Here is a 15,759-nt window from a genome sequence, read left to right as displayed (position 1 = left end):
ATAGGTAATAGTCGACAGCCTCAATGTTAAATGACATAAATCAGATTAACTTGATTGAATGAGGAGGTAATCAGAGATTTGATGATGACATTGAATTTGATGTAGTCTATGTGAATTTTAGAAAAGCTGTCAATAGGATCTCATATTGTAGGCTCGTCAAAAATAAAAAGCCATTTGATCAAAAATTACATTAGAACCAAGCCAGGCAAATGAAAAACAGCAGCTGACAGATGTCTTTATGGCTAACTGGCTGTTAGATCCACAGAGCTCAGTATTCAGTTTCTTATTTTTTCTAATACTGTATATATTGATGATTTACACCTAAATGTAGGAGCATAAGAAAGTCAGCAGATGATGAAATCATCATGTGATTGATAATAATAAGGAAAATTTAGACTGGAGGTAGATAGGCAGAATAGTGACAGATGTAATTTAATTCAGAGAAGTGCAAAGTAAGGCATTTTGGGAAGTATGTCAACTTGAAAGAGTATACCATAAATAGGAGGGGGATATTGAATATCGTGGAGGAAAAGGAGTGAATATCCACAGATCCTTCAAAGTCAAAGGACAGGCAAATAAAGTGGTTAACAAGACATTCAGGATGCATTACACTGGGCATGTAAGAACAGGGAAATAATATGCTGGAACTCCATAAAATACTAATTATACACAGCATGACTCCAGCACACAATTCTAGTAATTATATTACAGGAAAGATATTATTCCTCTGGAGAGTATAAAAATGTGGACCTGGTAGTGAAGATTTAATCTAATGATCAACAACATTCAGAATGAACTTCTTAACAGTAGTGTAGAAATTTGAGAAAATATTTTGGCATTATGATTGGAAATCCTATGTTTTGGGGAAGTTAAGAACTAAGATAGATTGATTGTTCTTCCTCATCCACAATTATTCTATCATCTTGTGAGAGGATAGATCTGAAGTGTTGAGATGAGGAGCTGTCACAGAATACAAAGTACCCAGTCAATCCTCAGGTCCTTGAAAATGAACATTTGTAAATGGTGTATGATTGCAACAGTGACAGCCAGCTCATCAGAAAAACCTTACAAATTTAAGACTTGATATAAATCCATTTTAGTTTTAAAACAGTGGAGTATGGGCTTAAATTTTCATCGAAATCTAAAAAACAAAGATAACCGCATAATATTGCATTGTAGATTACGACTCCAATAATTTAGTGGCGACAGCACCACAATTTATTTATTTTTTGAAAGGTGAATTTTATTATTTATGTATTTTTTTTGGAATCTGGGCATTGCTGTTGAGGCAACCATTTGTGTCTGATCTTAAGTGGCCACGAGATATGATATTCAGCCACTTGAATCTCAACTACATTCAAACAAAGCCATCTTTCTCTGTCTAGATCACATATATCCAGGGGGTGCAAGAATGACATTTCTTTCTATTAAATTTCATTAGCGAATGAAATGTATTTGAATTATGATGTCGTTTTTATAGCAATTGTTAGAGATGATTAGTAGTTCCAGATGCTTATGAAAAAAACTGGACAGCTACATGGATAGGATGGGTTTGGAGAGATATGAACCAAACACCAAACTAGTATGTGGGACATTTTGGTCAGTGTGGGCTTGTTGGGCTGAAAGGCCTGTTTCCCCATTGTGTGACTAATTTTATCACTAAGTGCGGTGATAGCTTTTTCATTCATTTGTCACCAAATACAGGACCACATAATATTGACTTGCTGTGATTGTATTGAAACATTATGACTGTATAAAAAAATAATTATTGACCAAATGGGAAAGTTTATATTTGTTATACTGTGTCACTCTCATTCAAGATGTAATTTTGAATCTATCACTGTTTATGCCAGTGACAATCTTGGACAACACATTATTCAAATTAGAAAATTAAACTCTTTACAATCATGGACACAAATGGCACAGAAATTGACCCTTTTGGCCCACCTCATCAATGCAAACCATCATGCCTAATCCCATTTGCCCACATAAAACCTGTCTGAGTATTTGTCCAAATTCATTTTATATGTCATTGAGGGGTAAGACTATTGGGAGAAACAAAAGAGAAGATTGTTTGGGGATTGACTGTGATATTTCGATCCACTTCAGCCACAAGTCAGGTTCCTTTGTTTAAGTATGGCAATAGGGACAAACTAGAAAACTACAGGGCAGAGATAGGAAAAGTATTGGTAAAGTTTTTTTTGGGATAGGATGTACTCATGTGTGAAAAAGGTGTGGACTTGAGAATAGTTATCACGATCTTAATGGTTTCAAGTGTTTTCCAGACTACAGGCATTAAGCTAACTGGCCTATATTGTACCAGCTTTTGTCTACATCTGTTTTCTAAACTGTAATGTGATATTCATCGTCTTCTATTCCACCGGGACCTGCCCAGCATCCAGAGAATTTGAGTGATGGCGTTTATGATAACTTACTATAATTTTTGCTCTTTCTTTCAGTATATGGGTGTATTCCATCAGGATCAGGGATTTGTAACCTTTGTCTACATTAGTTTGCTCAGCATGACCTCTTTAGTGATAGCAACTGTATTGACATCTTCGTCTCCCATCACATCTTTAACATTTCTCTTTGGCACGTGAGACATGTCCTCCAACATGAAAACTGACACAATATAATCTTTCGAGACCTTGGCCATTTTCACATTCCCCAATGTAATTCTCCCTTCTCATCTTCCAAGGGCCTTTTAGCCACACTATTCCACTTTATATAATTATGACATTTATTACTACTGTATCTGTTTTTATATTTTGAGCTAGTTTGTTTTCACAATTTATATTCCCTTTCTTTATTGCTTTTTAACTTTTTACCCCTCAAGTTTTTGCTACTCTTGATGACTTGGAATACATGAGTATTTAGTTTGATGCCTTCCTTTATTTCCTTCGTTGTCAAAGGCTAATTCTCCCCTTTCCTTTCTTTTTAACTGGAATATACTTTTGTTGAGCAATGTGAAAAATCTCTGAAAGTCTTCCACTGTTCCTCAATTATCCCACCATTTAACCTGTGTTCCCAGCCTATGCTAGCCAACTCATCCCTTATCCTGTTGTCGTCTCCCATACACTGGCTTTAGTTTGAACTATTGCATCTTCCATTTGTATGGGAAATTAATTCATACTGTTTTCACTCCTTCAGAGAGGACCCATTACTACAAGATTGTTAATTTTACTCGTCTATTGCACAGGACCAGATCCATTCTTCTATGGATCAGATATTTCTGTGTTTGTTGCCTGGGCCACAATAATATTGTTTGGTGGCCATCACTGATTTCCTCCTCCACTCCCCCCCCACCCCCCACAAATTTCTGTTCTTAATCTTTCTGTCCTGAACTTGGTCTTACTTACTGCACGACCCTACCTCCCTTACTTGCCACCCATTCCTTTAGTATTATGCTCTTCTTCTTCTTCAAAGAACATGGCTTGCCCTACATTGCCATCAACTTGACCCTCACCTACATATCCTCCATCACCCTACTTCTACTCTGGCCCCTTCTGCCCCCACACCCAAAAAGGACAGGATAATCCTTATCCTCACCTACCAGCCTCCACATCCAACATATCATCTTCCATCATTTTTGCCACCTACTACATCAGTGGTTCTCAACCTTTTTCTTTCCACTCACATACAACTTGAAGTATTCCCTATGCCATAGGTCACACATGTCAAACTCAGGCCCGCGGGCCAAATTTGGCCCATGATATAATTTATTTGGCCCGCAAGAACATATCAAATATGTATTAGAGCTGGCCCGCTGGCCGCCGTGCCAGTATAGCGCATGCACAGCTAATACTACAAATCCCAGAATGCTTTGCAAATGCATTGGCGTCAGCCTGCTAATCGCCCCCACCTCCTCTCTTTACTTTCATTAGCATCTGCGACCTGTCGCCCAACTCACATGTAATAAACCCCTTACGAAAAATGGCCAAACCAAAGACAGAAAACAGGACCTTTCAAGACAGGTGGGAGGGAGACTCTATCTTCATCATTTTAAAAGACAAACCTGTTTGTCATTGAAGCAAGTTGTTTTTTTTACTTGTTGGCTTGTGAAAAAAATACATTTAAAAGGAGCTTAAAGGTTATAGAGAAATATTATTTATTGAATATTTTATTTCTCATTTGTTAATGTGTCTTCTGGAAAGAGTTTAACCAAAACTATTATTAAACATTTATTTTAATAAGAAAAAGTTTAACATTACATATGTTGAAAGAAGAGAAAACATGCAGATGTTGTTGAAGATTTTCACTAAATATTTAGTTTGGCCCACGACTTAGTCCAAGTTTTTAATTTTGGCCCTCTGTGAATTTGAGTTTGACACCCCTGCCATAGGTGCTCTGTGATTAGTAATGGATTGCTTAAGGTAGCATGTGAGTGGAGCAAAAAAGTTTGAAAACCACTGTTTTAATCATGCCTAATTGACTCGTTATGTGCATGGTTTCATAACTCTAAATTAAATGGGTCAATGACAACTTTTCTCAAGCAAAATACTACAATTGGGTCTAGAGCAGTGATTCTCAACCTTGCCTTCCCACTCACACACTACCTTAAGCAATTCTTTACTAATCACAGAGCACTTATGGCATACAGATTACTTAAAGTGGTATGTGAGTGGAAAGAAAAAGGTTGAGTACTACTGTACTACATGATTCCCACTATCAGACATATCTTCCCCTCTCCTTCCCTCTCTACCTTCCACAGGGACCACTCTCACTATGACTCCCTCATCCACTCCTCCCTTCTCACTAATTGTCCCTTGGCACCGAGTTTGGTGACCACAGGAAGTGCCTCACTTGCACCCTCACCACCTCCCTCACCACCATTCTGAGCCCCAAACAGTCCTTCTAAGCAACACTTCACTTGTGAATCTGCCAGGGTCATCTACTGCATCAATTGCTCCTGCTGTGATCTCCTCTACATCGGAGGAGCTGGATGCAGGCTGGGAGATCACTTCATTGAGCAACTCAGCTCTGTCCACCGCAATAGCAGGGATCTCTCAGCTCTCGCTGTAGCAACACCATTCCATGCCAATATATCTGTCCATTGTCTCATGCACTGCCAGACTCAGGCCACCTGCAAATTGGAGGAACAACATCACTATTCCATCTGGGCATCCAATCAGATGGCATTAATTTCATATTCCATCTGGGCATTCAACAGGATGGCATTAACATCAGTATCCATTAGCTAACTTCACCCCCATCCTTCTATTCCAATTTCTCCTTTCCTCTAGCTCTGTCTTTCCTTCTCCCTCTGTCTCCTTTCCTCCAGATCTGTACTCACAGAGCGAATTCTTACTTCTCCTCTTCCTGTCCTATCGTCAATTTTGTCTATTGGTCTGTGCTCTTCCCTCTGCGCTTTATTTCCTTCACCCCAGGTGTCTGCTTGTTTTACTCTTACCTTAAGGGCTCAGGTCCTAAACGTCGGTTAAATGTTGTTACCTCCTATGGACGGTGCTTGATCTGCTGAATTCTTTCAGCGTTTCTGTGTTTTCACAGTGTTACCCGATACTCTTGGATATTTAATTCCAATGATCTCCACCCTGCAACCCTTTATTTCTAATAAAAGGCAGAGGAACAAAAGCTAAATGTGTTCATGCGAGTTTTTCTGACTAATTGATGTGTTCGGCGTGTAAATATCCGAGATCCTATCGTGTGGCTGTTAACGTGAGCTGAACCACCGCCGCATCATCTGGGGTCCCGCGGGTTTCTGATACTGCATGAAAAAAGGCGGGCCCCCAAAATGTTCGGGGATGTTGACAGCCATGGCCACAACTTGGCCAAATGAGGAAGGAGCACATTTTTAAATGTCGCTCAATGTCCCGCACTTTTTTAACACATTCACAACCATGGCAATACTTTTTAAATATTTTCCTTCGCGGCTTGTAAAATCAGGAGGATCATTAACCATCTCTAAGTGCCTGGATGATGACCTAGAGGCCGCAACAAAGCGGGTTAGAAGATGCTGGTGAAGGTAGGACGACCTCACGTGAAACGTCGAGCATTTTTCCCCCTCTCACCACTGCTGCATCCGATCCCACCGCGTGTGTCCCTGTTTATTGCGCGGGAGCAGAATTCCCAGACTTGCAGCTATTTAAATAGGTACGTGTCAGTCAATTGGTTTGAGGAAAATCTGAACCAAAGCTTATTATAATTTTTAATGTTAATTTTTCAGCGATACAACACAGTAACCATTTTCTAAGGCGAATAAACTTGAGTGAAAAATTGGATAATAATTTGGGATCTGCATGTGTTCAGTGTTTGCTCTTTGGTATCTACAACATTAATTTCTGACTTTTAATCGTTTAAATTATTTTAAGGAATGTGAAAGTTACAACAGAGAAATATGTGAATTTTTTAGAGTAGTTTCAGGGGCAACGTTTCCCCGTCTATGGTCAAAATGTCCAGTGAAGGGACCACCTATTCATAACTGAGATGACTGGATATTTTTTCACCAATCGGGAGTGAAGCGTTGGCATTCTCACACAAGGGGTCTGCGACGGCTCAGTTGTTCTTTGTTTTTAGAATAGAGATTGCTCGATGCAGTATTTAAGGAAATCAAGAGTAGATTTGTGCAGGAAAGTGGCACTGAGGTGAAGGAAGAGCGATGATAATGTGATCCAGAGAAAGCGAATGGACACATCCTTCTTCTGTTTCTCATGTGATAATTTAAGTTAATCCAAACAACCAAACTTTAGCTAGAATCTTTTCTTCCAGTAAGAAAAGCCAAAGATGAAATGTCTTTTTACGTGTTAGGAAAGGCATATGAAATGTTAAGCTGCTATTTTAGAACAAAGCTGAGTATAAATGCCATTCTGGTCAAATACTTGTGAAGGGCAAATAATATTAATGAAAATCTGACGAACCAAATGACGCAGTAAAAGAAATGAGCAAACACGGTGATCAATTACACACCAGTTTGAATTAGCCAAAGAACCCTCGAGCAGGTGTTGTGCACTTTATTCACAAATAGTCCTGGGGTGGGGTCCCCTGAAAACAACAATCATGGGCGCTTGCTGGTATTTATTCTAATAAATGGACCTCTGTGGATATGGTGGCTTCTGGTTTCATTTTGAAAAGCATTGGGAGTTTCATCGCTCAGCTGGTCATGCAATAAGGCGCTGAGCTCGCGTCGTGATGAGACTGAAAAGCAGGACCTTGTTGCGAGAGAATCGATGCACCCGCGCTCTGCTGAATATGTGCTCCAGAAGAAAACTGGATTGAGCCACTTGCACCAATGGCCGAGTTTGGTCCAAAAGACTACATTTATACGGTTGGTCTGAAATAAAATGCAGTATTTTAACAGAATAAGAAATTATTCTGATTGTGCAATTAGTCTTGCTGAATTGCCCACCCTTCGATTTCCCACAGGACTGCCTTTCTTGGATCTAACTTTTACACCGATGAAAGCCTGTCTCCGCACGGTATTCGGTTGCCATGTATTCTGTGACAAACGAAGCACGTGATTCGGAACTTGCACCAATACCTGAGGAAATCGGAGAGACGACTGGTGATTTGCATCAAGCTGCCAACACCGGAGGCTCGCTCGAAGTCGGCTCCGGGTCCATTTCGTGTGCATCGGGAGATGTCCGCTCTCCACGCCGGCCCTTCGCGGGGTAACTGACAGTCATCCCAGCTCTTGTCGGAACACGTCATGAGAATTGCCGGGTTGCCGTTGCTGACGCTTAACTGTTAATCATTGATTTGCATTTTTTTTCAAATACACCACGGGCTTGTCTGCCAGAAAAGGTCGGTGCATGCACCGAGATCCGGCTCCAGATTTCTGCCGGACCTTCATCCAGAGAGAGGAGTCGGAATGGTCCCATGAAAGCAGCGAGCTCCAAGAGATAGATGCTGGTTAGATCGCAGGCGAGAAACGAACAAGGGCGGATTTGAGAAGTGAAAGCTTTTCGTTGTTTTCCGAGAATATGCTAACCAATGTTTCTGCCAAACACTTGTCCCATCCAGATCACGGCATAAACGAAGCCAATTTTACTCACAATGGGACTACAAGCAGCGCTATCTTTATCCCATTTATCTACTCCGTCGTCTGCTTTGTTGGGCTGTGTGGGAACTCCTTGGTCATATATGTGATCCTAAGGTACGCCAAAATGAAGACGGCAACCAACATCTACATCTTGAACCTGGCCATCGCCGATGAACTGCTCATGCTAAGCGTGCCGTTCCTGGTAACCTCCACTTTGTTGAAACACTGGCCCTTCGGCTCGTTACTTTGCCGCCTGGTCCTCAGTGTGGACGCTGTCAATATGTTCACCAGCATCTATTGCCTCACCGTGCTCAGTGTGGACCGGTATATCGCGGTGGTGCATCCCATCAAAGCTGCCAGTTACAGAAGACCCACCATAGCTAAAGTAATCAACCTTGCCGTGTGGCTCTTGTCAATATTGGTTATTCTGCCCATCATTATCTTTGCAGACACGGCCCCCAATACTGATGGTACGGTCATATGCAACATGCAGATGCCTAAGCCCGATAGGCAGTGGCTGGAGGTGTTTGTGGTCTACACGTTTTTGATGGGGTTTCTCATTCCCGTGGTCGCCATCTGCTTGTGTTACATTCTCATCATTGTCAAAATGAGGGTGGTGGCCCTCAAAGCTGGATGGCAACAGCGTAAGAAGTCGGAGAGGAAGATCACCTTGATGGTAATGATGGTCGTAACTGTGTTCGTGATGTGCTGGATGCCATTTTACATCGTTCAGTTAGTGAAGGTATTTTTGGGACGACAAAATCTGACCGTCAGCCAGCTGGTCGTAGTGTTAGGATACGCCAACAGCTGTGCCAACCCTATTCTCTACGGCTTTCTCTCGGACAATTTTAAGCGATCGTTCCAGAGAATCTTGTGCCTGCGATGGATGGACAGTGTAGCGGAGGAACCCGTAGATTACTATGCCACGGCTCTCAAAAGCAGAGCGTACAGCGTGGAAGAATTCCAAGCGGACGCATTGGAGTCGGAGAATGTTCACGGCAATGGTACCTGTACCTCAAGGACGACCACCACCCTCTGAGTGATGCCTCGGCAGCTCGGCAAAGAGTAATGGAGAGCACAACTTTTCGATCGGTGGCTCAAAGTGTGGACAGATTTCGGCCACCGCATCATTTTTTTTTTCTCTCGTCGCGTCCCCCGCTCAATGCATTTCTTTAGAATGTAAAGAAATAAGGATATGACTTCTCAGCTATCTGAATTATTCCGTGGACCGATTTTTATGAAACGTTATCTCTTAATTCAGATTAAGCTTTCTCTCCTCAAAAGCTGTCGCTGGCATGTTTGCGTTGTTGGGAAAGCGCAAACTTCATTTAAAATGTGTTCCTAAATACAAAGATACGGGTTTCTTTGAGAATCTGTCAGTGCTGTCGTTTTTTAAAACCATTTTCAATTCTCCATGTTCTTAAGTTCTCTTAAGTAACGCCGTTTGATATCAACGGCCCAATTACTACTTAAAAGTAACTGGACAGTGATCATTTGCAATATTTGTTCGCCAGGTGTACAGGAAAAGCGAAATCTAACTGCCAATCTGCCTTGTTCCATCAAAGGAACGGAGGGTTCTTCTAACAGCCCTAAAATGTTCATTCTTCAGGCAATCAATCCTGATTTAGGTAGCGCATTCGTGTTCTTTAATCAAATGCGAAGCAATTAATGGAACACGACAGCTTTGGCGCATCGGTTTGTGAGCTGTTTGGCTCCACACCTGATTCCCCTTTTGTGTTTGTTTTTTTTTCTCTCGAAATTGTAGTGTTTAAGATTGCCGAAGCGACAGAAGCAAATCTGCACATATCAGGGCAAGAGTTAAAAGGCACTTGAAAGTCGAATCCGCGCTTTTCCGCGAATACCTCTTCGTAAATAACTTAATGGTGATGCATTAAACAGAAGGAAGTACATCTCATTGACACGGACAGAACGAGTGGATCATTAAAGCGCCCACAAAGTGAGCTGTCCTGCCCTCTAGTTTATCAGAGCTGTCGTTAACCTTTGATGGAGTAAGTGAATTGGCAGCGCTCACTCCAACCCTTTTAAGTTGCGTCTTCTAACCGAGTCCATTGGTCTATCATTTCGCCCCCTTTAGGAATACGAGTGCTGAACCGATAATATAACCTCGATAAATAAAATCTTCGAATGATTTGGTTCTGAGAAACTGAACTTCGCTGGAGTTCTTGCAAGGTTTGGAAAGGTACATCAAATCGTGCAGGAGTTCATTTTTCAGAGCAGGTAATAATGGTCATTCATTTCCTTAATGAAACCAGCCAGTAAACCTCTCGAGGTGTGATATTAATGAATCGCATCCGACCAGCACATCTTGATGTTAAGCATGCTCATTGATTGATGCGATATTAACTGGCGCGTGATGTCTCAGGAAAGGTGGGGTGTGCAAAGAAGGTGCGTTTAGCTTAAAAGTGATCTCTCATGGGTTTTCAAGTTGCTACAATGTGCCTAGCGAATATTGTTTGAACAGTGAAGCATGAAAGTCTGCTGACGTTGTGATTGTAGTATAAACATAAAGATGCTAGAGGAACTCAGCAGGTCACGCAGAGTCCATAAGAGGTAAAACCAACGTTTCGAGCCTGGGGTATATGTAAAAAGCGTGTGTTTAGCTTCTAAAATGGTCGGGTTTCAAAATGCTACACTGTGCCAAGCGAATATTGTCCTCCTGCGGGGATATAGTCGTTTCTATAACTTTTTAAGAAAAGCACTTAACAAGTGGTACGAATTGGACCCCCGTTCAGTTATAGATCAAATCTGTGTTAAATCATCATTACCGTCTCCAATATTTTCAACTACCTGTTTAAAATAAAACTTCAGTAAATGTTGGACGGGCATTTTCTTCTCTGCTGTAAGTAAGATCCCTCGTGTTTTCAACGGTTTCCTAGAAACGACCTTTACTCAATGTCAATATGACGACGTGGTTTATGTGTCACTAACTACACTTCCCTATTGAATTTCTCGTTTTGTTGGCATATTTGCATTGTTAGTAACTAAACGATCACGTGTCCTGTATGCTCTTGTCACTGCAATGTTTGTGCGAAGCTATGACGCGTATCTAAAGTAGCAGAGCACTGCAAAGTAATTAATAAAACCAAAGTGGCATGCAGAAGCGGGGACAATCTGATTCCTCTTGAACAAGGTTTTTATAGAATTGAATATACAAGAGGACACTGACAAGAGGCGAGCTCTATCCGTGGCGTGCGGTTTATGGCCCTTTCGGCCACTTCTAACGATCATAACCCTGGCTAGAAGAAGCTACTGTCCGTTTAGACGCGGGTTTTAAACTCCGGTTTAGACAGCGCCTCACTATGCTACCGAAACACTTATTTCACCATTTTCCTTGGGTGCGTTAATTTCGTTGATACTCGCTGAAGGCGTGTGCACGTAATGGTTTTCATTGGTAACAGTCATCTCCCGAGCGTTTACGTTTTCTTGGTGAAGAGTATCGGCATTTGGGGTTTCCATTCGAAGTTCTTTGGGTTCCGCCTTTCGGGCCCTTCTATTACTCCTCTCCTGAATAATGATCACCGCGACTGCGGTCAGCAGCAAGAGAGCTAAAACGGCAATGATTACTTGATATATCAGGAAGGGCGCGTTTGAGCGAGCCCCCCATTTCCCTGCTTCTGAGCCTCTCGCCGTCGGAGGAAATGTGACCTTCGAGCTGTCGGTAGGATGGGGTAAATAAGATGATGGGGTTGTGGAGACCGATCCAGGGCCAATAGAAATAGTGCGAGCAGACTCTCCGTCTTTCAGTAGGGTTCCGGACGACTCGTTGAACACTGTTGCCAAATCTCCCTGGGGAACGCACTTGTTCTGTTGAAGGTTCACTGAAAAACCCTTGTCACAGAAGCAGAGCAAGTCCTCGGCAGTCTGAAAACATCGATTGTGACAAGAGCCATTATTTGTAATTTCCCAACAGTTATCGCAGAGGGATTCCACGTTTCTCGAAGACGACCATTTAACTTGTCCCCGCTGCAGCCCACACTTCACAGCCACCGACTTGCCATTGGTACAAGTAATGATTGCGACGGAACCCCGGGGTACACGAGGGGAAAATTGACGGGCAGTTCGGCGGGGAATTTCATAAACGACCTTTCCAAGATCAGTATTTAAGCTTTCGCACATTTGGTACTTACAAATGAAACCCCCGTTGCCTTTGGTAACACACATTGCATCGTCCCACTGAAGTTGGATTCCCGTGGTGAAGTTGGCCACGAGTTCCACGCATCTCTTGTGTATGCAGGTCCGCAAAGGTTCCCGAATCCAGGGGTTGTAGGTCGATTCGTCGTTCCCACTGACCCAAAGGAACCCACGCAACGGCTTTTCAACAATGTAACACTGCTTGACGTCCCTGTAGAGTCCAATCCACACACGATGCATCTGAGACGCCACGTTCACATTCGTTCGGAAAAGCTGTCGAATGCTCTCTGCTTCGTGCTCACTTTCCATAGTGGTGAGAACTCCTTCTTTGGCTTCACATATTTCCTTCGCCCGGTCAAAGGAGCCTCCATCCCAGTGCAAACTGTAACACGTCCCTCCATCGCAGAGCGTTTGTATTTGGGACCAAGCCCCAGACTTTTCCAAATAATTCTGAAGCCAAAGCAAAGTGATGACCAAACGAAGCATGTTAGCTTTGCCAGGGAGTGTTTGGCTTCGTGCAAACTTCTCAGACCCAAGTAAAAAAGGAGCTGGATTTGCCTACACTTGAATCGCACTTCCGATTGTAGCAAATCAAGCTGAAATACGCCCCTGGTTCAAGGGAAGTCCAATATGACTTGTGTATCCGGTGGCGTGATGGTAGAAATATGAACATTTAGTTCAAACCCCTCTGAGCAAAAATATTTGCAGACATGAGAAATGAAAGTTTGCCTAGTATAGAGTGGAAGCTGAATGGGCAGGATGTAGCATGAAACATAATGGGATAGTTGGCCAGAATTGTTGTAAAGAGCCCAAGTGACTTGGTTCAGAATGGCAGCGATAAAACTGTCCATTAACAGCTGTTAATGGACAGAGGGATTCAAATATCAAAGGAATCAGTGGTCACAGAGATTGATATACATATGACATGAAGTCCACTTTTCTTTGGCTTGGCTTCGCGGACGAAGATTTATGGAGGGGGTAAATGTCCACGTCAGCTGCAGGCTGGTTTGTGGCTGACAAGTCCGATGCGGGACAGGCAGACACGGTTGCAGCGGTTGCAGGGGAAAATTGGTTGGTTGGGGTTGGGTGTTGGGTTTTTCCTCCTTTGCCTTTTGTCAGTGAGGTGGGCTCTGCGGTCTTCTTCAAAGGAGGTTGCTGCCCGCCGAACTGTGAGGCGCCAAGATGCACGGTTTGAAGCGATATCAGCCCACTGGCGGTGGTCAACGTGGCAGGCACCAAGAGATTTCTTTAGGCAGTCCTTGTACCTTTTCTTTGGTGCACCTCAGTCACGGTGGCCAGTGGAGAGCTCGCCATATAACACGATCTTGGGAAGGCGATGGTCCTCCATTCTGGAGACTGACCCACCCAGCGCAGTTGGATCTTCAGCAGCGTGGACTCGATGCTGTCGACCTCTGCCATCTCGAGTACTTCGACGTTAGGGATGAAAGCGCTCCAATGAATGTTGAGGATGGAGTGGAGACAACGCTGGTGGAAGCGTTCTGGGAGCTGTAGGTGATGCCGGTAGAGGACCCATGATTTGGAGCCGAACAGGAGTGTGGGTATGACAACGGCTCTGTACACGCTGATCTTTGTGTGTTTCTTCATGTGGTTGTTTTTCCAGACTCTTTTGTGTAGTCTTCCAAAGTCGCTATTTGCTTTGGCGAGTCTGTTGTCTATCTCGTTGTCGATCCTTGCATCTGATGAAATGGTGCAGCCGAGATAGGTAAACTGGTTGACCGTTTTGAGTTTTGTGTGCCCGATGGAGATGTGGGGGGGCTGGTAGTCATGGTGGGGAGCTGGCTGATAGAGGACCTCAGTTTTCTTCAGGCTGACTTCCAGGCCAAACATTTTGGCAGTTTCCGCAAAACAGGACGTCAAGCACTGAAGAGCTGGCTCTGAATGGGCAACTAAAGCGCCATCGTCTGCAAAGAGTAGTTCACGGACAAGTTTCTCTTGTGTCTTGGTGTGAGCTTGCAGGCACCTCAGATTGAAGAGACTGCCATCCGTGTGGTACCGAATGTAAACAGTGTCTTCATTGTTGAGGTCTTTCATGGCTTGTTTCAGCATCATGCTGAAGAAGATTGAAAAGAGGGTTGGTGCGAGAACACAGCCTTGCTTCATGCCATTGTTAATGGAGAAGGGTTCAGAGAGCTCATTGCTGTATCTGACCTGACCTTGTTGGTTTTTGTGCAGTTGGATAACCATGTTGAGGAACTTTGGGGGGCATCCGATGCACAAAGTCCTCCTCAGCGACAAGATCTCCATCCTCAACCGATGGTCAGAACACTTCCAATCTCTTTTCGGTGCCAACCGCTCAGTCCAAGATTCCGCCCTGCTCCAGCTCCCTCAACAGCCCCTAAGGCTAGAGCTGGATGAAGTCCTCACCCAGGATGAGACATATAAGGCAATTGAACAACTGAAAAGTGGCAAAGCAGCAGGTATGGATGGAATCCCCCCAGAGGTCTGGAAGGCTGGCGGCAAAACTCTGCATGTCAAACTGCATGAGTTTTTCAAGCTTTGTTGGGACCAAGGAAAACTGCCTCAGGACCGTTGTGATGCCACCATCATCACCCTGTACAAAAACAAAGGTGAGAAATCAGACTGCTCAAACTACAGGGGAATCACGCTGCTCTCCATTGCAGGCAAAATCTTCGCTAGGATTCTCCTAAATAGAATAATACCTAGTGTCGCCGAGAATATTCTCCCAGAATCACAGTGCGGCTTTCGCGCAAACAGAGGAACTACTGACATGGTCTTTGCCCTCAGACAGCTCCAAGAAAAGTGCAGAGAACAAAACAAAGGACTCTACATCACCTTTGTTGACCTCACCAAAGCCTTCGACATCGTGAGCAGGAAAGGGCTTTGGCAAATACTAGAGCACATCGGATGCCCCCCAAAGTTCCTCAACATGGTTATCCAACTGCATGATGTCCACTATAATAGCATTAATCATGTAGCATTAATAACTGGTAGTTAGAGGGAAATACATTGTCTATGTAAAACTCTTTCAGATTAACAATTGGATAATAGGTGATAGGGGTGATCTGGATCGCTGATGCTTTGAATCCTGTTGGGTATTCTGCAGAGTAAAACATTGATATGACGCCCAATAAAAACTCTTATTAATCCAATTCCATGCTTTTAATCCTTTACTCAGAGAATGTAGATCACAATAATATGTTTGAAAACATATTGTATCATTTTACTCTGGCCAAATCCCATAATGACAGGGCAATAATGAATGAAACCATGAAAAACACAGTTATTGCCAAGTCAGCACATTGGAGGATCAGGTAGGTGGGCAGAAATCTGCTGAGAAACTTACCTCTATGAATGAGTTGTGGCCGGCTCCAAGATGTTGACTGGAATCCCTCTCGGGGAAGGATAATCTGCGGAGCGCAGCACTCCTCCGCCTCCCATGAAAGTACAGCTGCTACAGTGGCAGGTTGGGGGTGGGGGGGGGAGGGCGAGGCTGATGATTTTGTGATGACACCATCAACCAGCAGCCCCTCTCCCTCACCCACTCATCCCTCTCCCTCCATGACCCCCTCAGTGCGGGGAAGGCCGGTGGGAGTTGACAAATCAGAGGTAGTCGGCGGGAGTGTTAGGTG

The 15,759-nt window shown here is 43.4% G+C and overlaps 2 protein-coding genes across 3 annotated transcripts; one reads left to right on the top strand and one right to left on the bottom strand.

Annotated features, from left to right (window-relative positions):
* Positions 1-3,326: 3,326 nt before the first annotated feature.
* Positions 3,327-12,764, bottom strand: LOC138753592 (complement component C1q receptor-like). 2 transcript variants are annotated; one of them, XM_069916772.1, is made up of 2 exons: positions 10,805-12,764; positions 3,327-6,099 (listed from the first exon to the last, which is right to left on the bottom strand). In XM_069916772.1, the coding sequence occupies exon 1, from the start codon at positions 12,632-12,634 to the stop codon at positions 11,315-11,317; it is 1,320 nt and encodes a 439-aa protein (XP_069772873.1). In that variant the 5' UTR covers positions 12,635-12,764; the 3' UTR covers positions 3,327-6,099; positions 10,805-11,314. The 2 variants fall into 2 exon arrangements, with proteins under 2 accessions (XP_069772873.1, XP_069772872.1); XM_069916771.1 differs by lacking the exon at positions 3,327-6,099 and adding an exon at positions 6,913-7,288.
* Positions 7,712-9,368, top strand: sstr1a (somatostatin receptor 1a). The gene has a single exon (XM_069916773.1). The coding sequence runs from the start codon at positions 7,938-7,940 to the stop codon at positions 9,033-9,035; it is 1,098 nt and encodes a 365-aa protein (XP_069772874.1). The 5' UTR covers positions 7,712-7,937; the 3' UTR covers positions 9,036-9,368.
* Positions 12,765-15,759: the final 2,995 nt, after the last annotated feature.

This window comes from Narcine bancroftii, chromosome 2, assembly GCF_036971445.1.
Source record: "Narcine bancroftii isolate sNarBan1 chromosome 2, sNarBan1.hap1, whole genome shotgun sequence".
Classification (NCBI taxonomy): Eukaryota; Metazoa; Chordata; class Chondrichthyes; order Torpediniformes; family Narcinidae; genus Narcine; species Narcine bancroftii.
This window is presented reverse-complemented; position numbering and strand designations above follow the sequence as displayed.

Coding starts and splice junctions, on each gene's coding strand:
- sstr1a (XM_069916773.1), top strand. CDS start 7,938: ATGCTAACCAATGTTTCTGCCAAACACTTGTCCCATCCAGATCACGGC.
- LOC138753592 (XM_069916772.1), bottom strand. CDS start 12,634: ATGCTTCGTTTGGTCATCACTTTGCTTTGGCTTCAGAATTATTTGGAA.